Source organism: Vanessa tameamea, chromosome 2 (genome assembly GCF_037043105.1).
Source record: "Vanessa tameamea isolate UH-Manoa-2023 chromosome 2, ilVanTame1 primary haplotype, whole genome shotgun sequence".
NCBI classification, from domain to species: domain Eukaryota; kingdom Metazoa; phylum Arthropoda; class Insecta; order Lepidoptera; family Nymphalidae; genus Vanessa; species Vanessa tameamea.
In genome coordinates this window covers 10,175,696-10,202,228 of record NC_087310.1, presented here as the reverse complement: position 1 = coordinate 10,202,228, position 26,533 = coordinate 10,175,696, and the positions used below count along the sequence as shown (strand labels likewise).

The following is a 26,533-nucleotide window of genomic DNA, read 5'->3' as shown; positions in this document are numbered from 1 at the left end:
TTGACTATCAATGTTTATGCCATATGGCAATATGGCCAGCTGGTTAAAAGTTTGAACTTTTGAAGCTTTGAACTCAAAAGCTAATATTATCTTTTAGTTGCTTCGAAATTTTCTTTCATATTGGAGAAAAGAAGGGCGGTGCGTTGTCCTAGGTTTCGGCCGGACTAGCGTATCGTCCGTCCTTTACATTCAGTATTTATAGTAACAATACTAATACCCCATAAAAACGCCACGATGACCCGTAAGTTCATTATAATTTGTCAACCTAAACAGTGTAATGTTATGTGTGTTTTTAGATTCCTATCATACTTTAAAACAGAAAACTTGTTGGTTAATCATCTTAAAATTTGATATGCATTCAATAGAATGTTCTGGATGTTTATTGTGAAGATGCATGACATTTTGAATGAGTCAAAATGACGCTTCATTACATAAATTGATCCTTCCCTTTGTTGATAACAATAAGAAAAACATATGTATTTACATATATATACTTTTTAAGCAATATGTAAATGAAACACTACTTATTACGAATTGTTGAATGACGACCTTGATTTTTTAATTTCAAGGTGGAAATCAGAGAGATTTAGCTCGAGCAAAAAACCAGAAGAAACAACAAGAAATGCAGAAAAAAAAGACAGCTAGTGAAAAGACTGGCATGTCTCTTTCTGAAAGAAAACACAGGTAACCAACAGTAGCAACAAGTATAGAATTTCATATTTAGTGGAAGTTTCCCTCCTAAAACATAGTTAACATATATATTTCATGGTTATCATGAAATCAATTGCAGTAACTATTTTGTTTGTGTATGTAATGTAGAGATACTTTGTCCTATTAACCAAGAGATGAAAGGTCAGTTGACAGTGCTTCTGCAAAAAAAAAACTATTTTTCAACTCGTATGAATCTTTCAGGGATGCCGAATTAATGAGAGAGAAACAAAGAAAAAAAGAAGAACAAACGGGAGTGAAACCAAAACAGGCTGTTAATTAATGATAATATTCATTGACTGCTGAATATCATGAACAATAAGTTTGTTACAAATCAGTTCTTATGCTGGAAGATAAATAGTCGGAATTCTGATAAAGATCTGCATATAAAACAGCAAGTTCACCTGTTGCCTGATATATCCAATTTATATATAGATTTTTTCTTTGTTGTTAAATGTTTGTGTAAGGTATATAAAATAATATCTGGTTCTTTGATTGAATCATTATGATGATTAAAAAATACCAATGTAATTTCAAATATCTTTAGCATTTATGAGGTCTTAATTTGACTGAATAGAGTAATTGTATGTATACTATTCAACTACCCAATTTTACAAAAAAATAATAAATTCTATAAAGTCTAAATATTGTTTTAGTTAAATAATTAACTTGTTTGATGTAAGAAATTGCTGGTAATATTAAAAGAAAAATAATTTATTTGTTTTTCTGTATTTAACTAATGGTGTGATAAAGATCCTATTAACATAAACTGCCAGTCAACATCTTAGTAATCTAATATATTTGTTACTAATTATAAATATAATAATATTAGTAAGTATGTATTATTTTTTAATTATAATAACAGAGTGCTTGTCATGTTGTAAATGACATTGGATTGTTTTCAATCACTTAAGATTTACTAGAAAAATATCTTTTAATACTACTTTATGAAATGTAAATACAATAGTTAAGTCATAAACATCATTGTAATTATTTGCTTTCAATGAAAGTTGCAATTTTTCAGTAAATTGACAGAATTTTCATTATGCACACTTTTCTTTTCAATCATCTTTACCATCATCAACTGAACATAATACCGGGTGCTAAACAATGCTATCATAACAGGTTCTATCACATTTTAATGAATAGTTGGGAAGTTATATATACTGAAAAGAAATATAAAATTTAATTAATTACAAAAACATTTAATAGTAGTGCTAAATCCATTAGGAAATACATCCATCCATTTTTGAGTTGCTTAAAAAAAATTGTGTTAATGTAAAAATAATTTAAGTAATTTTAGTTGAAGTTTTTTTTAATGTTTATGAGTAAAATGTTGTATATTCGTTTAAAAAAAACAATTTTTATTAATATCACATGAAATATTATCAAGCAATTACAAATTGAGATATCTCCAGTGACAAAATTTAGAACAAAGCATACTGATTGAAAATTCATATTTTAGAATTATCAGATGTATATGTCCAGGAACATATAAAGTTGTGTGATTCAAAAAAAATAACAAAATCATCTTTCTTAATCATATTTCAATCACAATTCTTTGCTTTAGATAATTTGGCAATTATCTCAAAAATATATAATATTTGTAAAAACATTGCAAAACATAGTAACTTAATAATATTGCAAAACTTATACCGAATATACATATTGTAACACAGGGTGCAGTGTATCACATAAATACTGTCATGCTCATTACACAATAACAATGACTTTTTGGTATACTATCTAGGTATTCAAATAGCTATGATAATTATAATCATGTAGTCATGAATAATTACAAAATCATATGCTATGTTTACATTAAATTTACAAAGTTTTTTTTTTATATTATACTCTTGGGATATATTCAAAATTTTTGCAACTATGCATATCATAACCACAAGCAATAAATCAAAAATAATACATTGAGAATATTCAATATCAAATGAATATGCTGTAATAATAAACACTAATATCTTTGATATTACTTTGTCTCAAACATGTTACAACTTCTTTAAGAGTTCACTTATAAATTACACAGGGTAATGTCACAGTGTAACTTAAAAAACTGGTATATACTAAACTCTAACTCAATTGGGGGTACCAGCCCTGTCAAAACATAAAAAAAATAGTACAATTTTAACATAATATTGACTTAAATTTAAATAAAAAGTTGAGGTAGAAAATATGTTTGTTCTTAGAATAACTCAATAATGAAACAGCAACAGACGGCTTTAAATATCTAGAAATATAGGACTTTCTTATGGCAGTATTTGTAATGTAAAGAAAAGTTGACATGAAATTATTATTCTTATACATTGCCATTTACAAGAGCCTTCTTTTCAAATTCCTCTCTCTGCTTATAAAGTTCTTTAGCCAAGTCCTGAATAAAAGGATGGTCAAACTTTCCATATGTCGCTTTAAAGAATTCCTCCAATTTTTTAGGTGCATTTTCTCTCTTCTCATATTCATAAGCTTGAAGGATCATATCATAGCGATCTAAATCCTTTGTAAATTTGGCCTCGGGTGAGCTTTGATTCTCATACTCCTGCAATAAGTAACAATAACAAATGTAAGATTAGCAATGGTACAAAGAATATTTTTCAAATACATATAATATTTATTTATTTATTTGGGAAACAAACAATTTTAATAACACTGTAATATAAAACAAAAATAACATAAAACACAAATCAATCAAGTTTCCACTTAAGCTAATACACAAAAAAAAAAAAATATTTACAATTAAAATTAAAACAAAAATAAAAACAGCATATAAGTACATTATCAATTTAGAAACAGTTAACATTTTAAGATATCACGAACTGCTCTTTTATATACACCAATTTTTGGGCAAAAAATGTCTAATTTTTGGAAGTTATTATTATGATTTAAGCAAGAATGGTACAAAAACACATTTTTTGTAAATTTATTTCTACATGAGGGTACAAAAAACAATGAATTATTTCTAGCACTAAGACGAGGACATTTAAATAATATGTTACTTAGAAGATATTTAGAGTCAACCATGTTATTAATTATTTTATAAAAATATAATTGGTCTCTTAATTGTCTACGCACAGTTAATGGGACTATTCTAGAGATATCTTCGTTATCAGATAAACCAGCAAATGTTTTAAGAACTTATTTTGTAATATTTCTATCTTATCTACATGGATGTTATAATTGGGATTCCAAACTGTAGAACAATACTCAAGTATAGACCTCACGTATGCGTTGAATAAAAGAATAAGGGTGGAGCAATGTGTAAATTCTTTACTCAATCTCAAGATGAACCCAAGCATACAATATGCATATGCAATATACATATACAATATGAATATGCTAATTGGGCCATGTCTGTATAACAGTTTTCTAAAAAATTAAACATAGAATACATTTAACAAAAACCACTAATAAAAATTAGAAGAATAATGAACGCTAAGATGCAATTTCAACTCCTTTGTTTTTATTTTAAAACATATGTGGATATAATACTTGATCTCCAATATATTGCCTCTCAATAAATAAGTAATATATAATTTAACTAGATGTTAGGCATAAATGAGTAGCCATTTCCTTCCTTAGGGTTCAAGCTTGTTTCATATCAAATTTTATTAAATTCAGTTCAGTGGTTTGACAGTCAAAGAGTTGTACGATCACAGATAGATAGACGGACAGGAAGAGTTACTTCACCATTTATAATATTAGTATAGATGAATAATTAATTAATTTCAAGATAATTTCTAAATAACTTACCTTATAAAGTTCATACATTCTGTCACCTGCTATACCTGTGAGTTCTGCAATAGTTTTCATTGCCTCATCCTCTCTCCTGTGCTTCTCCTCTGGAGATATTCCACAATGTGGTGTTATATCTCCAACAATACTTTCGGCCAGATCATGTACTAAAGCTATAAAATGAAACGAGATTTACAAGATAAATTAGCAATGCTTTTATTTAAGGTATATGGAAAATGATTAATTAATTTAGCTTACCAATTTGTAAACATTTAAATCGGTCTAGTTTGGTTGGATTGTTTTCTTCGGTGAGTAAAAATGTCATTAAACCCATGCGGTACATATGGCCCGCTATGGATTCGCAGTCGTTTATGTTACATAGTACCCAACCTGTTCTTTTCTCGTGCTAGAATTTATAGATTATGATTAAGAAAAACACGATTTTTTCTTTCATATGGTGTGTTAAATAAAATGTATGAGTTTACCTTTAAACGGCCTACTAACTCCAAGAATTCAAGAATTTTTTTATTTTCAACCAAAGCCATTTTTTCAGTGGATCTGGATACAAGCTACTTGAAGGTCGTCTTTATTCGTTATTGTTTAGTATTTAACAATAAGTAAGTTGTGATATTCTGTCAATGGCAAATTGTCACGTTTGAAGACGCCGAAGGAAAACTTCAAAGTCAAACGAAAATTACAGATAAGGATAAATTAATGATAATTATTTAAAAAAAATTTTTTTTATTAAAATAAGACAAGATTAAGCATATTACCTATAATAAAATTTTCAAATATAAACCGTCTTTCGTGTTTGTAGTCAAGTAAAGGGAGTTACAAGTTACGACACTAACACGTCACTGCGGTAGAAATTAGTCTATATAACGTTAGTAAGAAACGGCAATAAGCAAACTGTGATTATAATTGACTACTTTACTAAAACCTATTCAAATCGAAGAAGGAATAAAGATAGTCCAACCTTAATTTTACGTAATACACGCGAATTGTTAATATCACAAATATATTATGTACTACAAATAGTTCTTGATTAATATTTTATTTATATTATCTTTATTTGTAATACAACAATATTCAACTTAATTTTTTATCTTTAGTAATATATTATAAATGCGGAAATAACTCGGTCCGTCCGCCTCTCCATCGTCTGTCTGTACGCCTGTCCGTTGTACGTCTATCCGTCTGTCTGTTGCTCTTTCACGGCCAAACTACTGAATCAAATTGGATGAAATATGCTTTGAAGCAAGCTTGATACTTAAGGATACTTTTTATACCTGACATATGACCAACCCCTAAACCAGAGCAAAGCTGCGGTCGGCAACTAGTATTTTATAAATACACCTTAATTTCACTTCGAAAGCTCCAATAACAGCTTCGTTGACGTTCAAAACGCCATTCTGTGGTATTTATAATAAATATCATATTCATATTCGAGCAGTCCACCAATGATATCAATTTGATGTCAAATGTTGTTTATTTGGCTATTGTCCTCTCGTGGTTGGAATAGACTCCACATGGATCCAATACTGGTAATAGTGTCAATTTTATAAATTTATTTTGTTACCGTAAGTTATTTTTTAATTATTTATAATAACATAATATTTTCTTGTAATTCAATTGTCATGATTTGTTGTGATAAAATACAATTATTTAGCATTTGGTAATTAAAATGTTTACAATAAGTTACGAATAAATTACTAATCATTTTTATATGTTTATTTTGTTTGTAGAGTAATTTAAACACTTCTTTTATTCTTTAAATGTATCTATTAACAGATGTTTTTTAAAGGAAACAGCTTAAAATAAACGAAACCATTTTTTTCTTTGAAATTATTATAAAAAGATGAAATTATATTAAACAGCCCATATATCATGTATAGTCGTAACTTTTATTGAGATATTTTCATTTTATCAAAAATATGAATACGGCCGGATATTAAAGTAAAAAAAAGCGTGTTCATTGAATACCATATTATAAATATCACACGGTAGATCTTTATCTAAACGTGTGAAGTCGGTTCGGGAAGGTTGTACCTTATAATTCTTATAGTACCAATATCTAACACGCGCTCGCAGTTAAACAGATATGAGAATAATTTATAAAAGTATGCAATGTGTATTTTAAGTGCTTCGCTTCGATAAGTACATTCTATTACTTTATTATTATTAAGTATGTAGTTGTTTCTATGGTTTGCGTGAAATTGTACATAATATAGGTATTACTTGGAAGGCAGTTCACTGATTAGAACGTGATTAGTATTTTAACGAAAAATGTTGGTTTTATTTTATATTTATTTTATATTCAATGGTTGGTAAGATATTTGATTATTTTCGATTACTAATAAATATAAGTATATTTTTAATGTAAGGATGTGTTATGAGACGTTTACTATAGTAATTTGAAAATTTAAATAATACTTTCATGTAGGTAGATAAGTAGTGTCACCTTAATGTGGTTTTCAACATTTTACGAGTGAAATACGATTTTTTTTTTATATAGGTATAATATTTTTTTAATTGGTAAATATATTAACTGATAAGAATTGATTTTATGAAGTTTATTCGTAGAAGGCGAAATTTCGAAATTGTATTATTTTAAAAGTAAAGTAATGCAACCAGTGAATGTCCAACTTCTGGGCTAAGGCCTGCTTTACCTTTGAGAAGATCTAGAGTCTATTCCACCATGCTGATTCAATTCGGTTTGGTAGATACATATGGGGCAAAATTTAATTGAAATTACACAATGTAGGTTTTCTTACGATGTTTTCCTTCACCACTAAGCACGAGATGAATTATAAACACAAATTAAACACATGACAATTCAGTACGGTCACTGGTTTCAAACCGCAATCATCGGGTAAGATGCATGGATGTTAACCACTGAGCCTTATCGGCTTTTTTTAATAAATACCCGTAATTTTTTATATTCAAGTGTCTTCAGGACACACGTAGGATACAGCAAAGAACAGGAAAAAACTGCAGAGAAAATCATACTATATATATAATTTGAGAAATCAAAGGAGTTCGTCGTAGAAGTATATATAATATGTTACGGAAAAGATATTTTTTACAAGCATATAAAAATATATTTAAAAAAAAAAAATAACCAGCGAAAATTTTAAGAAATAGGTACTTTTTTGTTTTTGACAAAGATCTTCAATTCTACATAATTTCTACACAAAAATATGATACAACAAAATTGTATCGATGTACCATGTATGTGTATACCGTTTAAACTCTTCAGCATTATTATTAATTATTTTAATTGCACTATAACGTTAAGTTTATAATTTGTACTAGAAACAGTGGTCGAATTGGTTTGAAACCGTCGAATATATATTTTTGTTTACTTTTTTTCCAAATTATTACTATTGATACATTAAAGATCATCAACAGCAACAAAATAAGAAAATAGTTTGATAAGCAGAGATTATAAAGATAATGAACTGTTATGCGTTTGCCTATTTATATATAGAAAACATTACCAAATTATGAAAATAATACAGTACAAGAATATAAAATAATAGATAGAGAAGAGTATACTGCTTCTAAAGGAATATAAGTAGTTATTAATTGAACATAGCATTCCGCATAAGATTTAAATTTAGAAGGGTATGAAACCCAATCAAGATGAGTACGAGTATATCTTGTCAAAAACGAAATTTTAAAGTTATGCGAAACCCTTCACTTATTGTAAATAATGGGAACATTTGATTAATATGATCAATGGTAGAAACACGAGGTCGTTCTATGAATCCTAATGCTCCTCGATATACCGCTATACAAATTTAAATTCTATCTTTGCTTCGCACTGTCAGTGAAAATGTTGGAGTACTCGCCGTCGGTCTACCAATTAGATTTAGCTTCAAAATGAACGTTACAACCCGTTTAAAGTTTCGTTCAAAAAATTTCGTTCAATGCTTGCAAAGTTTATTTTGCCCCTTTTGTGACAAATGTTTGTGATTCGAGAACGTAGCTGGAATGATTCGTTTGTTGTTCCTTTTTTGTACAGGTCTGTGAAATTTATATTTTATTTAATAAAATGTGAAACGGCTTAAATTAATTATTAAAAGTATGCTGTGTAATTATATTTCTTAATTTTGTGTTAAATTAAAATTATCAAGTTTGCTGTCTCAATATTTTATTTATTTTGTATTTTAAGTAGAGTTATTCTATAAAAGCAAACTCACCGCATAGCTCGATTGTGAAATGTTAGAAATTGATAAGATTTATATTTACTATAATAATTCAACTTTAACGTAACTTTAATAAATCAACGTCGATTTTTATCAAATTCACGAGTGAGATGTGATTCCAGAATAACACCGCTCATTTCATTTAGCTTTGTGACGTTGATAATATCTAATGTTTATTATTATTATTATTCAAATGAATTATTTATTTAAAATAAAATTAAACGGGCTTAATATTAAAGTACTCTAACTTAGGATAATATCTAAAATGAATTGAATAGGTCGTGCCTTGACTGTGTTATGCGTGACGCGTATAATGTATCGTGGTAAATTTCTGCTGTAGGAGTCAAAGTATTATTACATTTGAAAGAAAAGATTATTTTTTTATTAATATAAAATGTGCATTTAAAACAAATATTGGGTATATACTAGATGTAATTCCATGTTACTGGGTACCTGCTGATTCACCAATTAACAGGGATTAAAATATTTAACTTAACACATATTAATTAGCTCACTATTTTATCTGATAGCACGAGGGTGTAGCGTGGCAAGTTATTTTCGGGACACTTACCCTTTGCTCGGCAGTGCCCACGAAGACGAATAAATATTGAGGACACAAATGTCTAAGTAGTAGCCATATATAGAATAATTATACATATAAAAAAAAACATTTATAGTTTAGGATAAGCTACGTCGTTGGTTAAGTAGCTTGCTTTCATTCATGCTCCGGGCCACCGCCGGTAAAAGTAAATACGATTTTCTTTCAAGAAATACCTAGCAACCCAGAGTTAGGAATTTGGCGGCGTGCACTCTCGTCTATGTAGTTCAATGTGTGTGTTAAGGCGATCTTATTTTATTCTTTGATAAAGGGATTTTATTTTGTATTTATCTAGATTGGTAATAAAAATACTAAACTTCACGTGGGTTATGTTCAGAATTATCCATACTTCCATACTAATATTATAAATACGAAATTAACTCTGTCTGTCTGTCTCTCGCTTTCACGCCAAAACTACTGGACCGATTTAAATGAAATTTGGTACACAAATAGTCTAGAGCCTGAGAAAGGACATAAGCTACTTTTTATTTGGAAAAAAGGGTTGAAAAGGGGTATGAAAGGTTATAAGTTGTTGAAAGTATTGTTATTTTTAGAACTAAAAGCATAAAACTTATATAACTTTATGTACACTTATATACTAACATATCATGACACCCACTAAGGAACTTTATTTTTGGGATACTGATAAAAAAATAATCTAGGTACCATTAAGGGGGTGAAAAAAGGGTTGAAAGTTTTTATGGGAGTTAGTCTTTTTTTAAGTTAAAAACATGAAACTTTATTTTTGGGATACTGATTAAAAATGAGTAAATACGATTAAAAGCTTTTTTGATATTCTACCATTAAGGGGGTGAAATAAGGGTTGAAAAATTTTATGGAAGTCCGTCATTTTTTAAGTTAGAAGCATGAAACTTTATTTTTGGGATACCGATTAAAAATGAGTTTATTCGCATTTAAGCGTTTCTGGATATTCTACCCTAAGGGCTGAAATACACACCAATGTGGTATACAAAGAGGTCTTACATTAACTTAATATTATAAATTAATTTGTAAATATATCCATATTCTACTCGAGCGAAGCCGCGGGTAACAGCTAGAAGAGAATATTTGAATAATTTTTGTCATTAAAATGTTTAAAACAAAATTAAATATACATATATCAATTAATTTGGTTTCATTATTTAGAATAAATAATCTGAAAAATAACAAAAATGATCGCAGCAATAAGATTCTTAGAAATTGACTTCGTATCTCACTGTGACAGCCAATTCACAGTCGAACGCCATTTTGATACTTATTTCATATACATTTTATAACTATTATAGTTAATGCCACGTATTCATATTCTTAAATTTCACGCTCGTGTTCTGCGGCGTGTTTCGAATTTCTTCTTACAGAATATCTCTACAGGTCACCTTCCATTAACATGTTTTCATAAGTTTCCACTAGTTATACTAAAACACAGACAATTTGCTAAAAAATATAATAAATAATTTAATAGCAACATATTTTGAATTCTATTAATAAAATATATAATTTAAATAAAATATTTTTTGAACATAGTATATTTAAACGTGTTACAAATAAACTTTGTAAAGGATTAGATAACAATTTAGCTCATTATAATAACTTTCATACACTTTCAAAAATAGAGAAACCACGTACTTTATGGACATGTGCATCATCTGTGAATGTTAATTTGTAGATTTCAATCTTTGATTGCCATTTCCGACGTGAGTTCCTAATTTTGACAATGTGTTGTACATAAATTAAATCAATTTGATTTGTCATTTAAATAAACATTACACGATTGCCTTGTTGGTCTAGAGGGCTTATAAGGTAGCAGTTGAGGTTCTGGGTACCATTGCCTGGTCGGATCAATAAAAAGTTTTAGAGTTTGTCAAGAAAATTTCTATAGGAGACCGGAGTTTGAAAGTTTTACCCTTCTGTTCTTTGGATAGTACGTAAACTCACCGCAGCATAATATCGTGAAATGTTAAACTTTAATATACGAAATTAGCTTTAATAGCTATAACATTTAATGAAAATTCAGATCAAAGTAAGATCACATTTCCAACCGACAGATTAGAACTGCAGGATTCATTAAATAAAACGAAACATTTTTGAAAGATGATTATAGTTTTGCTGGTTTAGATTTTTTATTAAAACTTACAAAAATATTTATTTACTTTGTACTCAGCCTGTTTTTGATTTTTATCAGAACTGATCCACCCTTTCCTGAAAATTTTTAAAACATATACGGACTATTGAGATATTTAAAATATACACATTCCAAGTATCAGGATCAGGCAAGTATTGCGTTTGCCAACGAACAACATTTCACAGTCGCCTGTGGCTTGGCTCAAATTTTAGTGGTTGGTCGTGAGGTGTAACGCATAAAGAAGTAATCTATTCCCTTCCTTGGAGCTCAAGCTTTTTCATATCAAATTTCATCAGATTCGGTTTAGTGGTTCGGCCGTGAAAGAGTAAATGACAGACAGACAGACACAGTTACTTTCACATTTATATTATTAGTATAGATAGTTTGCGTTTAATAATAAAAAGTGTAAACGAAATGTGTGTTTGTGTAAAGCGAATATTTTACTGTTTTACGAAGTAGGTACTTTGTTTAACTGATAAGTAATGTTAAACATAGAACACTTATGTTCCGACGGTGAAACTTAGGGAATTCAATTCGAGAGTTCGCGTGTTTAAAGCTGATCGAGCTTCGTTGTTGGTTTTGTTTTATTTAAGTTTCCATTTAATAGAACGGGAAGACTTTCAGAGAATACTAAAGTAACCTCTCACTTCACATGTTATATTAAACCAAGTTAACATGTGACGGCCAGTGAGTGAGTGTAATTATAGACACAAGAGACGTGATATATTAGTGAACGTCCTGAGTGTCCTCATGAGCTCACAATGCACGCGGAATCTGCCACGCACGTAATAAATAATCATGGAATTATTTTATGGAATTTATCTTATTTTATGGAATATTTCCGTGAACAGCGAAGATTTTTTATAAGAATCTTATAGTAGATTGGCTTATGCCAATGCTGTAAAAGTAATTATAGTATCTTGTTATCGAACATGTCGATATTACGACGTGGCGCACGATTACCGTTTAACAAAGCTGATTGACGTGTCTGACATCAAAAGCATACATTGAGTTTACATAATTGAATGGTTTTATCTATCATATTGGACCTTTTGCGTCCTTATTCGCTGTTCTAAATATATATCTTGTCAATAATTATTATCATTAAATAGATCCTACTTACCACCAAGATAGTACGACGAAAACAAAACTGTAAATATTAAGAGAATATTGGGTAAAAAGGTGAACTATGGTGATATTTATTAATAAAGAAAATGAGAAATGCGTTTAACAAGTAAATATTTAAAATGTATTTTTTTATAAAGTTTTTTTATTTATTAGTTTAAATTAAAGGAAAGGAAAGTGATAAATGTGATATATCTTCTTATTTTTTTCTAAGATACTGATTAACAGGCAACGCACAGTTCAAACCAATGGATTGCCAAAATGAAATGATTGAGCACTAAGAAAGATTTTTTAAAAGTCAACTCCTAAGGGGTTTGTAAGGAAATTTGTCACTTTTTAATTTAGAACTATGGGATTCGGTGTTAAGGCTTCCTTTTATGAGTATAAAACTGTTGTTACAGAGTTTTTAAAAATTAATTCCATAAAGGGAAAACATTGCACGAAAGTTGAAAATCTTCATTTTTGAAATTATAACAATGAAAATCGTTATTCAGGCCACTCAGGTCGTTTTTGAAAATACATCACCTAAGAGGGTGAAATTGCAGATGAATGTTTCATAACGGAAGACCTTTGATACAAGTTTTATCTAAACCAAGATAATGAACTACACAGTCATATAGTTTAAAGCAACTTGTGAAGTTGGAATGAAAACTATTAGAATTATGGGTTACAGTATTTTATACATCATTTGTGTAAATATTTTGGTATATTATGTAAGCTTCCCTTTTTTGTTTGGAATTTTAGTCTTTATGGCAGTTTCCGATTATCAATGTTGGTTTGACTTCCAAATCTGGCCTCAAAATAAGATATTCTTTGGAATCTTATAATAGATTCATTGTAGACAATTTTTCGTTAGCAGGGGGTTTATTTTTTTAAATATAATTTAACAACAACCACGTGCTCACAGTTGCTCGTGCTTCTTTACATTTTGGCGTTTTATATTTTATCTTATTACTGAACATCAGCAGTTCTTCGCTAGTTCTTTGAGCTAGTCGTCTTCTTGAAAGACGTTGCCCACACTGACTTTTTATGCAACAAATACATTTTTTTTATAAATTATATATGATATAGATTAGGATAAGTGTTTAAATATATACCACTCACATTTTAGTTTCACACAAATTTAAAACTTAGGATAAGATAGTAAGTGTTTAATCCTATTAAAAAGCTTTACTGCAATCCAACGGGCCCTGCTCCGCGCTCGATCAGAGAGAGTACAGCCTCGGCGACTCTTATGTCGCGTTTGTGTATAGATGTCTTGAGGCTGTGCTCTAGGATGGTCCATTTCGAGGCACCGGCCGCTCGGCCGATGATCTACCGATAGCTTCGTCACCATCATCCTTGTAATAGTGTGTCTAGTGATTGCCACAACTGCGTGAGTAACACTTTCGTGAATATGCAGTCTCACATTCTTCGACTGGACTATAATAGCATCGCCGTAGGTCTGTCGCTTGACCCTCACCTTTTCCGTAAACCCGGTCCATCGGGAGTTTCTTTTCTTTTTGCGTATGGACCAGACATAGGGTTTTGGCTTGATCGGATGGTATGTTGTATTATTTATTCAATATTATTTTTAATCAATTGATCTTTATGGCTTAGAAGATCTTGAACACTAAAATCGTGGGCTCGAAGCACTTCAGAATACACAAACAGAATTTACATTAATTCATTAGGCAAACACCAGACTATACAGGAGTTTAATTTGTGTTTATAATTTATCCATACACAATGGTAATTTTTTTTAGTATATTGTTTATATGGTATACCGTAGGCTTATACGGCAAACTTTTGCCGAGTAGCTGATAATTTACATTGATAAACTTTACTTATACAGGCGTTTATTTAACTTCGTCTGTTTGTTTACTTGGGTCAAATAATGTAAATGACTATAAATCCAGTTCACTAAAACCATCTGTAAAATTATATTTGCACACTCTTATGTGCTGGTGCATACAATATACTAAATTTAGTTTGTTGTAATCATAATTGAAATAAAAGCTTGTTATATTTTTTAAATGGTTAAGTCAAGCTTTGGTGTATTTTTTCTTTTATTCGCCTTTGAATTATTTTTATTTGCCCCTGTATTCTTTTTTCAGAATTTATTACAATCTTAATCCATAATTGAATAAGACAGGATTGTAGATAAAAGTGCTTACCTTACTACTAATAGAATACATTTGTTTGCAGTACGAGCAGTGAAAGCCATAAAATGGGATGCCCCGAAGCCTTATGATCCAGTGTGGTTGGCCAGCGTTCAAAGTCATGCGCCCGTGCCACCATTAGGCGAGACACGATTTTCGTGTTGCTTTGATGACAGCGATGTAGAATTCAGACTATTTACAAGGTATATTACTATCTTCAGATTTTATTTAAATTAATTTTAGGGACGCAGATTGTCTTGATGATATGTCTGAGATTTGGCATTGCAAAAAGTATAAAGTAAGCCTTATCTCTTCATATGTGATGATAATTACAATGGTGTCATCCTGATTGATTTTATCTAGGGTGGCCAATCTCAAAAGAGATCAGCCAACTACATGATATATTATAGTGCATAAGTGCGCAAAGACAGGTGCAATCTCTATTCCCCCCACTCTCATTTTCCGATGAAATTTTACATTACCCGAAAAAGTACAGGTGCAAGACCAACTACTTTGGTGGCACAAGTTTGCAAAGAAAGGTGCATTTTCTATTCCCTCTCTCTCTTTTTCCGATGAGACAGCAAATCTAACACGACCAGAAAAAGTTCAGGTGCAAGACCAGCGACTATGGTGGCACAAGTTCGCAAAGAAAGGTGCATTTTCTATTCCCTCTCTCTCTTTTTTCGATGAGACAGCAAATCTTACACGACCGGAAAGAGTTCAGGTGCAAGACCAGCGACTTAAGTGGTACTGGCCTAGGCGACGTGCATGAAGTCCAGCCACCGAGTTATTATTCCTTACACCTTATCATCAGGTGGCCCATTTGCCATTCTGCGTACCTGTTACAAATAATTAAAAATAAATAAAAACAGAATTAAGTTTTAATTGTGATTTCAAATGCTCTCAGTAATAATACTTGGTTAAGCCGATTGTTAAAATTACAACTGTAAAATTAGCCGCAACTTTGTGAATTAGCATCTTCCTCGACAAATTCTTCATACTTTGGTCCTACAAATTTTCTCTTACAGGAGTAAAGCAGACAGACAAACGTTTGTTATAAATTGTCATATGACTATAACTTATAAGATAAAGTAACTTTATATTCGACACTAATATAAAGAGAGATAAAGAGTTTGTTTAGCAAATTCCAAAAAATATTATTAGTGTCATTTAAAATAATATTTTGCTTTAGATAGCCCATTTTTTCAGAATGTTTACAGATTGAAAATGGTCAATGGTATGTTCGATTAATAGAGTAAAATCGCATGGAGCAACTACTATATTATATTTTACACTGTGTAGCTGTCTCCCTTATGAAGCCATTATATCTATAATTTCGATTAAAATATGTCAGCATCAAAAATAAATGACCCTTAAACTAGCAAATAAAATGATTTCAATATCATATAGGAAAGGATTCAGTCAAAGTCAAAGAACCAACATATAATGGAGGCTTACACAGTACAGGGTCCATTTCAATTTCGAATCTCTTTAAAATGTATTTTAAATTAAAGTGAAATACTATTACAGTTGTAAAATATACCTATCGTATGTTTTTGTGAATTACGGGGAAAAGTGCTGGTCCAGACAGCTGATCTTCTGCCATTGACGGCTTAAGATTAATGCATGAACGAAGGTTATTTGACAATGCGAATAAAAAAGTGTCGATTATTGTAATCAGTATAAATTATGAGTTTAAAAATGGTTATTTATTAACGAAAGTTGAAAATAATAATTAATTTATTCAAAAATCCATAAATAAAAATGCATTTTTTTAAACGTTTGTCACGTAACACAAATTGCTCCCGATTGGTCGGGCTTATGATGACGTCACTTGCTTATTAATCTCGTTTGCCTACTGTATGTGAATTATATGTGCCACAGATTACAATACAGGCAAGTGACGTCACCGACCCCATTGCAGCGCCATATTGTCAAAGTAGCGTTTTCGCGGGCTATTTAAATATGGAATTTTTATTTTGATATTTTTCAGCAAATATGTACTAGAATTAAAAAAGACAACTTTTACTGGATTCCTTAACCTCTACTAAATAATATAAAATGCATTTTAAAAACCAGTCAAATAGCCTATTATCGTAAATTAGCGTATTAATTTCGGTTTGCCATCATCCAAAACATTAGTTCTGTTTTTATCATTGAGATCAGAAAACATATCAGTGGTTTTGCCAAATAATGCTAACTGCAGTTTTGCAAAATTCGTACATATTGTATCTACGGCATGAATAAACTTATTATTACTTGTAATTAATACTTTTTGGACAGTAAACGGCTATGTCATAGCAATTATTTAGCTATTGTGGACTGTTTACTGTATATTAACGGTATATATATTTACGGTATACTGTCCCTGGAAGTGTAATTTTGGTAATTCAAATGAAGTTTGAGCTTTTATCTCTTATCTAATATATATATTGCAGGCGGAACCCCTTCGTGTACCAAGTTCTCAAAACTAACGATTCGTCCAACCTGCGCAGCTCCAACTTTAACTTCAATAACAAGGTGAAAGTTTTAGCTCACGGCTGGCTCAACCACGGGGACGGACCTATGCCAGAATCTATTAAAGAAGGTACTGTTTACTTTAAAATGTATTATTATTCACTTTCCTTGATTTTTGTTTGATTTTATATTATGTAAATTATCTACCTCTAACTAAATCCAATTATGTTTAAATCAATTGTACCTAAAAATTTTACTCTTAGTTGGAACGATAGTCTATGTAAAGCTCCTAAAATTAAGTGGGTCATTTGCTCAGCAATTTAAAAAAAAACCTATTTGATAAGTCAAAGACATATTCTAATTTCAAAACAATTTACTATACTTCATAATAATCATCTTATAGATGAAAATATTCAATGCTCGTCTCATTAATTCATCTATTGTACGTTGAAAACACAATGAATAATGTTGGATACTTTATTGGTACTTTTTAATAATAATAGAGCTCAAATGCTATTACTATAGCAAGCGGAAACGATTATTTCGAATTGTACCAACTCTCGACATATCGGGGTAGTTAATGAGCCAATTATCAAAGGAATCATTATTTTAATAATTGGTAAATTCCTAAACGGCATTAGGCTAACAATAGAATTGACTTAAACCAAGATTTGATACGCGGTTAGTCCTTATCAATTACATGTCAGTCGTGTCCCTCAAATGTACATAATGTAAACATATTTACTGGTAGTTAAATAAAAGTGTAGATTTATGGGAAAGAAATGTCATTTACTATAAAATAATTCTGCATATGTTTCAAGGCCCTTTTAAATATAGGCAAATATATTAAAATGAATGTGTATCCAATGCACCTGTTCTCTCTTTCTCTTAGTACATTTCAGTGTTTTTCGCAATTTAATACGTAGCTTGTTACTTGAACCGAAGAGTAGTTTACTATTTTGACCTTATTTCGTATTGAGTTAAAAAATACAGCAAGTTTCGTAGATTACTTAATGTGAACTCGATACACATTTCGCTCTGAAACCGGAGCTGTTTCAGGAAACAGAACTAAGCGACGGAAGGTCGCAAAGTGCTGTACTGTCGGTCGGCTTTTATATCTTTAATGTAAATTGCTTCTCGTCATTACGATCTTTACAGCGTGGGTCTATGTATTTCACGGAAAAAAAAAGAGAAATTTTATTGCGTTTTTCATTTGATAAAAATTTATACCGTAATATATAAACATTCACTAAGAAGTAAGAGCCCAGATGGGGCAATGTGCAGGTGAAGTTTAACCGAAACTTGTTGGTTCCAATCCGGGCAAACAGCATTTAGGAATCATGTGGTTAATTATCGTATACATTTATAATGAAATTTGGCTACATCTGTGTATCACCAATAATCTTTGGATACATTTTTAAACTACGTATGAGTGAGTTTCATACTTTTATTTTAATGAGAGTGAAGTGAGTTAGGGCTTCTGCCCAACAGTGGAACATTTGCAGACGGTTACTTTCGATATAAATAGGTATTATCTTTAATTGAGCATTGCAAGTTGAGTTTGTCAAATACCATCGCGATTGATATGTTCAATTGATTTTAGAATATTTTGTAGAATTTTGAAATCAGCTCATTTCGGTGCAATATTTCAAATTGTAGGTTTTTAATATTGGTGTAATTTATATTTAATTTATCGAAATTTCTGCTAAATCTGGGATTTTCTGTCATATACTTTCACTTACGCGATCTTTCAATTAAATTATGTATATTTATGCATAATTTAATTAAAATATCGTACTTGATATTTAATTAAATAATCGTATCGTAAGACCCGATAAATAAAATATAAGTAAACGTTAATAATTTAAATTGAATAATCGTTAAATACTATAATAAAGTTAAGTACTAGTTTGTCTAGGCTTGGTACTTAGCTCAACGGGGCCGGCTTGAGCTTGCTCGTCGGCCACGGCTAAGACTGACGCGGAGGGATGCCGCGGGGTCGCTCTTGGTACTTCTCTGACCAGCGGAGTGGACTGTGTGAGCGGCCTCGTTGGCAAGAAGAGGGGGGGGGGGGGCTCGTTATGAGCGTCGGAGGTGTGGTCGTACACCGGTGGTCAGCGGCGGAGCCAGTCATCTTATCCGCCGCAGGGCGTCAGCCCTTGGCGCCCGGCCTCTAATGGCGCACTCGGGGGAGTCCGTTACGTTAACGGGACGGAGGCAGCGGGGGAAGGCGCGCCTTTAGGCGCGTATTTATTTATTTGGCCGCCTTACGGTGGCCGCCGCAGGCGGGGTCGCGGTGGTAAGCCATGGCGTTCCCGTAGCCCCACCATTATGCGGCGCGGTGAAAACCCGAGGAGGTTTTAGTGGGTAGGACAGGGCATTAGCGTGCCCTGGCACGGGGCATTAGGCCCTTGGTATTTAGCTAATTTATTTTATTTATCGGGACAGCTAGGTAGTACAAATTATTCAATTATTAATATTCAGAAATGTCTACGTGGGAACTATGTGTCTGATTTCACGAGAACAAGGTACACTTGTCATAATTCCCGCAAAACGCCAAAATTTCCAGATCTTATTAAGTCATAGTTTAATTATATATTACGGTTTATCTATGAATATTTTTAAACGATTGCATGCTTTAATTAGTTGTGAGTATGGCAACACCATCCTACGCCCTAAATAGTGGTACTCACTGAAATATATAGGAGTAAATAGGTAAATAAATAAAAGTGTGCAAAAAAATATTTGTAATAACTTTTTGTCGACTTAACAGATTTTGATAAATTAATAACTATTGGAATGGACTGCTTCAATCCGAACAAACTGAGATGAAATTAAATATATTGATTGTTTTAATTAATTTAAAGTTATTTTAAAATCACAGACAAATTTATTTATTTGTATATAAAAATAAACAATTAATCCTGAGACATTTTTTCCAGCATATCTTAATGTAAGCGATTTGAATATAATCGTTGTGGATTGGGGAAAACCTGCCAATGTAAACTATATCTGGGCCAGTTACAATGTTGCCATGGTTGGAAGGCTCCTCACAGAGTTCCTCAACTTTTTGATCGGTGAAGGAGTTTCAATGGACGATGTGCATCTCATTGGTCACAGCCTAGGCGCTCATGTTGTTGGAATAGCTGGAGCTTATGTCAAACAAGGACCTATTGATACTATAACAGGTAATATCAGTTTTCATCTCCTTTATAATGTACGATGTCCTTACGAAGGCATTTAAATTAATAAGTAACATTAAAATATTTTATTTTGGATGAAGTATAGCACTATAATAATATTAATGAATTCTACGCTTATGTCTATGAAAATAATATTTACAATATAATATCGGCACATTTTAGATATATTACTCACTCGTTTTATTTTTCACAAAGTACTATTTTCCAAATATTTTTAGAGGTAGGTTCTATATCCTCTTTTGACAACGAGTATGCAAAACTTATTGATGACCGATTGAGTGGTTAAGTCATGATAAACAAACGAACAAATAAAAAAAGAAATTGACTTTCTCGTTCATAATATTCGTTAGGATTACAAATAAATAAAATAAATGTTTTTTTTTCGAACGCGCTGTATCATCAATCCGGTTAGAATTTTTTTTAAACGTAAGGCTTTTTATTGAGAATAGCAATAGACAGTATGACTTTACGTTACTTTAACTTGGGTGCAACCGAGCGGGTCAGTAAATTAATATTTAAAAACTTGAGACATGAGGAATGTAGATGAAAGGTCCCAAAGACATATTTCAAAATCAAGCAAAAGTCAAGATCAACTTTAAATAAGGATACACTTGCCCAAAATCCATTTTGATAATATACCAGTCCACGTCGTATTTAAACAATATTTTTTAAGATATTTCTACTAAAATTGCAATTTTAATAAAACATTTGCAACGAGCAAAATAGCGTCCGGTGTATATAATACAAACCTACGAGCCTTTCACGTTTCGCCTTGAATAAAGAAAATAACTTTTTCGTTACTATTAAGATTCTCATCTTACATTTCCATTTTAAAAATAAAGAAACACAAGTACGTATGGTATGAATGAGAAAATATTCAAAAGAGTAGCTGAATCGTCATAGAAAAGTAACGCATGGTACCTCTGTCATTACTTAGCGGTTCGTACGCTTTTGTCCGACTATAGTTGGAGAATTGATGAATATTTCAATATCTAGACGCGAGGAAAGGTTGGAATAAGGCTTATAGATTTAATATAATGACCGGAGGCTTTAAACTATACCTAAGCAGTTAATTTATGTGAGACCTTTTTGTTTATCCATGAGTTAAGCCTCAACCATATATTGTGAGTTAGGGAAGCTCGGTTAACAATGAATTAACTTGTTAAATAATAAAGTGAGGTACGAATTAAGTTAATGTTTTATACGGATATTTTCATTAAAATATTAAATACTGACTCAATAAGTGTAATTTGTGAAGTAATAACTTCATTTATCTATTATAAAAAATTATTTTATGTATTATTTATTACATAATCGATTTACATACAAAGTTTCTTATATTTACTTGGGGCTTTGAGCAAGTTTATCTGGGCAGGTACATACTCACTATGTATTCTACCGCCAAACAGCAATGCTTAGTATTGTTGTGTTCCAGTTTGAAAGGTGAGTGATGTAGTGTAACTCAAGGCAAAAGGGACATAGCATCTTAGTTCCCAAGGTAGTGGTGGCGGTAATATGAGGAATGATTACTATCTATTACAGTATCAATGTTCATGGGCATCTACCAGACCGTCTAGCAAAACGACAAAAAAAATTGGGCTCAATTGTTCGAGCGTCGCACAGAGACACTCTTTCGTGATTATGATATTAATAAGTCAATGTTTTTTAGGTAAAACTTAAGTACCAGAATATCGCGACCGTTGTGCAGTTTTAGATTTTAATAAACATTATACGTATATACAATTCGAAATTTAAAAAAGTTTGGTATAAATCATGCCCCTTTCATAATAAATGTTCGTTTGTGTCGCATACGTTCCCGCACTATTCATCCGATATTATCGAAACTTTATATACGTAGTTGTTTTTATTTGAAGATTTCTGGCACAGTACCATTAACGTAAAAGCGCAACTGTTTTGAAATGTAGCCATCGAGTTTAACTTTTTGTAATCTATCCTAGAGATAATTATTATGCAGAAAATAGTAACAATTATCCATAGAGAATATATTTTTAGAAACATAAATTTAATAATTAACATTTGTACGTCATAACGTCACGTCATAAACAATTTGGATGAATTCACAAGTAAAGTTATTTTCTATTGTAGGTTTGGACCCAGCGTTACCATTGTTTACCCTAGGGAATAAAGATGCACGTCTGGACAAACACGATGCACGGCACGTTGAAGTCATTCACACTTGTGGGGGTTATCTCGGCTTTGCTTCGCCGTTGGGGCACATTGATTTTTATCCCAACGGCGGCACTCGGCAGCCAGGATGCGGCTTTGATTATAGAGGTAATTTATTGATGAATGTAAAAGCTTATCTAGTATTTTATTTTTAATGTTCTTTCATTTATATTTACTTTACGAATAAATCTCTTTGAGATAAAGGTATAAAATTACCATTTATTCAGAAATGTCTATATGGATTTTTTATTCTTTAAAATTCAATGAAAAAAAGAGCTTACTAAAAAAAATTTACAAATTATGACCACGCAGAATGGAGGTAAAAATGCTGGCAGCTTTGTCATTTATGTTATAAAACTAAAAATTGTAGACTTTTTTGTTAAAATAAAAAAAGAAGTCCTTGTTTTTGTCGTAGACAAAAAAAACATCTGACTTGTTTTATTTGTAAACTTATTTATAAATACATATAGATATATTTTATATTAATAACTGTCAATAAAACGGCCTTAAGGTTATATTTATTACTATTTATTGAAATATTAATTTTCTTCGTACCCAGGCTTCTTTCAGAAAACATATTACTTAAATTCTATTTGATATTTCAGGTTTATGTGCTCACAACCGGGCGCATATGTATTTTGCAGAGTCTATTATTTCGGCCGTGCCCTTCACCGCAGTTCGGTGTGTAGACTACGACGAACTCTACTATCAAGGATATTGTAAGGGCACCGGCGAGAAGTTGATTATGGGTGGATTTGACATACATTATGGGTAATTTAAATATGATTAAAAAACTACGAGTGAATATAAAAAACTTATAAAACTCACGAAGGCGCTCTCCGCCTTGTTAAATTAATTAAACAAATATTATAAAACTTGGATGATTTTTACTATTTTTGTCGAAAATCTGAGGAGATCTGTAGGGCATTATAAAAGGATGAGATAGCTGGAGTGGATAGAAAACATGAATCTTAGTCGAAGGATCAGTGAGTTTTCATGTCCCCGATAGTGAATGAATATATTGCGAGGAAACCTTCATTGCATTGGATTGAGTGGTGAAAAAAAGCTTAATACACAAAAAATGTAACAGAAGATGCAGCGTGCGTCAGAGAAAGTTCTATTATATAATATACTAGATGAAAACCCGGCTTCGCTCGGGTAAAATAAATGAATCTAAAAATATATCAATATACTAACTATCGTACCGTTCGTGCAGAGCAAAATTAATATTTGGAACACACTTTCTGAACGCAACTGTAAACGTCAAACAGTTGAACTGTCATGTCATTGAATTTTATGGATTTAATATTGAAATAACTCGATTATACGATTTTTTGCAAATATAATATGTTATCGACTAAGAAATCATATTTTTTAACGATCTATAATTGTGGATAGGTTTCAATCAGGTCTAACGTAGACCGTCCCGAAATTATTAATACAGATAATATGTAGCTGTTCTTTGCAATTTCACCCGTTTTAAATTTAGATTACATACAAGCGTTACATTAATGTTCTTGGTATGGAATATATAGATATCAGGCGATTACCGTCTTAAACTCAAGTACAACTATGATGACAACTTAACATTGTACATAATTTTATTTATTACAAGAACATGAATGTCACAGTTATCAACAATCTAAATTTAAAGCGAGTAAAACTGGAAAGAGCAGCTGATTACAGATAATAATGATATACATATACTTCTAGTATATGTTTAACTTTCAACGAAACGCTCTGCATCTTCTGTAAAAAGTTTTATGTAAATTGGTTTAATAATTATTTTTTCAGTTAGGCATTACAAAATAAAATCTACTCGTTTATAAGTACAAATTATTTTGTGTTTAAAATTTATATGAAATTATCGTGATTATAACAATGCCCAATATAAAAAAAAATGCTTTTGAAACTAATACAAGTTTCACAAGGCGAATCTATCATCAACTTTAATAATATAAAGAACCCGAGCGAGGCACAATAGCTGAATGTTTGAGATCAAAGTGTATTGTTTCGTTTCAGGAAAGATGGAATTTACTACCTCAAGACCGGAGCGGAGAAACCATTCGCCTTAGGGGACGTGAACCCATGAGTTAAGGTCACCTCCACATCTTCATCAACGTCGATAAAACGTTTATTTCCAAATTTGTGTATAATTAATTTATATCCTTCATCAATACTACGTTACCTGGCAAGAAGTATCTGTTTTTATGAATTTCAATAAAATTTTTAATTAGTCTGTTCTATTTTACATAATATAAAATAAATATCAATCATGAAATAGACTTTATTCAAGTAGGTTCTTGTAAGTACTTTTGAATCGTCGTTTAAGAAGTTTAAATTTGGAATAAAGATTCTATCGAGAGGAACCGACAGGAAACTCAGTAGTTACTTTTTAAGATAGATATTGTATTACACATATACATTTATTTGGTGGCCAATATCAATAACTCTTAGTTTTGGTAATCAAAATAGAAACAATTCAAATAAATGTTTTAAAGGTTTGGCAAATTACAAAATGTCGTTATATTTGACTCAAAAGTCTACTTAAGCTATTATTAATTCATATCATATCATAATTAATTCTGGGGCGTGGCGCTACCACGCCCCAGAATTAAATGATATATAGTTCTATATTCTTTTTAAAAACATATATTTTCATTAAAATTTCAAATTCTTTATTCGTTTATTTGAATTTCTATAGATTTAATTATTGAGAACATAAATCTGATACCATTGTCCATGATGTGTGTAATAAAAATAAAAATTGTCAATGTATACAGCCTTTGCTTTTAAAAGTGAAGGCTTTCTAGACGAACTAATAGAGTTTTATAATCTACTTCTATGAATGACATGGTTAATTTGCAATGAGTGTGTGGAGGTACCATTAGCGTTATTTATTAATTCCTATTGCCAACTTCGCCTTTATATTAAATTTTCAGCAACATTATGAAGGGTGAAAAAGTTATTCGTTAGGGCCAGTAAGTGGGCCAGTCATCGTTTAATTATTTATACCACCCGGTTCATTCTGTTAGGTGTTTCACTAACCTTAAATAATTATATATATTTAAATGAAGTATTTAATGTACGTTAAAGGTAGATAAAAATAATTTTATATAATATATCCAAATATAGTAAATATATTTTAATTGAAAACTGCTGTTTGATTTATATCCGTGACAAGTTCGTTCCGATCGTTCCCTTCTATTTATGAAATATTTTTAAAATTTGAAACTAGTAAACAGAACCATTAGAGATTTGTAACCGCAAATTTCCAGTGGAAAATATGTATCCAGTAACTTTTGAGACGACTGGCGAGCGTTTTCGTCTGGAAATGTATAGAATTTGTATTCCCCCTGGCGATGTTCGAGGCACCGTTGGAATAATAACCGAGGACCAAGAAATAATGTGGAATAAACTGCCGCAGTGGAACGTGCATGAGCTCCAACCGATGTTTTCTATGCACTTCGCCACTTCCCTACATTACGTGTTTTCTTTATTTTTCAACAAACTGCGATGTACGATTTAGTGTTTGGTTACTCGCCACATGCTTTCGATAATGGAATAATATCCTTGCTTTTTACTTTTTATCGTCCTGGCTGCGAATAGGTACTAGAGCAAAGATTTAGCACTTGCGGAGGTTTTGTATTCAATGATACTGTAGGAAAAATTCTCACTTTAAAAAACAACACGATAAATAGATATTCGATATTCCAACGTTATTTTGAAGTTGAATTGCCAGACAATTTTGTCGTTACTAACTCCGTGCCAGGTACGATTGGGGTAATTTTAAAAAAAATTACCGCTGAAAATTTAATATAACATTGTGACGATATTAAAAAATCTAAAATGTTCACACAGGCGTTTGACATTTGAACTGACTAGGACGTTATAATCCATACTTCCATACTAATATTATAAATGCGAAAGTAACTCTGTCTGTCTGTCTGTCTGTCTCGTTTTCACGCCAAAACTACTGGACCGATTTAAATGAAATTTGGTACACAAATAGTCTAGAGTCTGAGAAAGGACATAGGGTA

The 26,533-nt window shown here is 31.1% G+C and overlaps 2 protein-coding genes across 3 annotated transcripts in view; one reads left to right on the top strand and one right to left on the bottom strand.

Annotated features, from left to right (window-relative positions):
- Positions 1–873: 873 nt before the first annotated feature.
- Positions 874–26,533, bottom strand: part of LOC113402043 (5'-deoxynucleotidase HDDC2) — a 378,551-nt gene continuing 352,891 nt past the window's right edge. The window contains exons 2-5 of the mRNA XM_064218328.1: positions 4,935–5,081; positions 4,708–4,855; positions 4,468–4,622; positions 874–3,256 (exon numbers count right to left, since the gene is read on the bottom strand). Coding sequence (XP_064074398.1) covers positions 3,020–3,256; positions 4,468–4,622; positions 4,708–4,855; positions 4,935–4,994 — 600 coding nt within the window. The 5' untranslated portion in view covers positions 4,995–5,081 and the 3' untranslated portion in view covers positions 874–3,019. The remainder of the gene's footprint in view (positions 3,257–4,467; positions 4,623–4,707; positions 4,856–4,934; positions 5,082–26,533) is intronic.
- On the top strand, positions 6,654–24,727 carry LOC113402040 (pancreatic triacylglycerol lipase-like). 2 transcript variants are annotated; one of them, XM_064216822.1, is made up of 7 exons: positions 6,654–6,772; positions 14,693–14,849; positions 17,085–17,233; positions 20,046–20,291; positions 22,413–22,601; positions 23,099–23,264; positions 24,516–24,727. In XM_064216822.1, exons 1-7 carry the CDS (start codon positions 6,736–6,738, stop codon positions 24,583–24,585), a joined length of 1,014 nt encoding a protein of 337 aa, XP_064072892.1. In that variant the 5' UTR covers positions 6,654–6,735; the 3' UTR covers positions 24,586–24,727. The 2 variants fall into 2 exon arrangements, with proteins under 2 accessions (XP_064072892.1, XP_026497942.1); XM_026642157.2 differs by lacking the exon at positions 6,654–6,772 and adding an exon at positions 8,266–8,476 and having other exon boundaries at positions 24,516–24,721.

Bases quoted from the DNA above. Each gene is read 5' to 3' on its own strand.
- LOC113402040 (XM_064216822.1), top strand. From the start codon at position 6,736: ATGTTGGTTTTATTTTATATTTATTTTATATTCAATG. The intron at 6,773-14,692 runs GTTGGTAAGATA...ATTTGTTTGCAG, and splicing joins TATTTATTTTATATTCAATG to TACGAGCAGTGAAAGCCATA. The intron at 22,602-23,098 runs GTAATTTATTGA...TTGATATTTCAG, and splicing joins ATGCGGCTTTGATTATAGAG to GTTTATGTGCTCACAACCGG.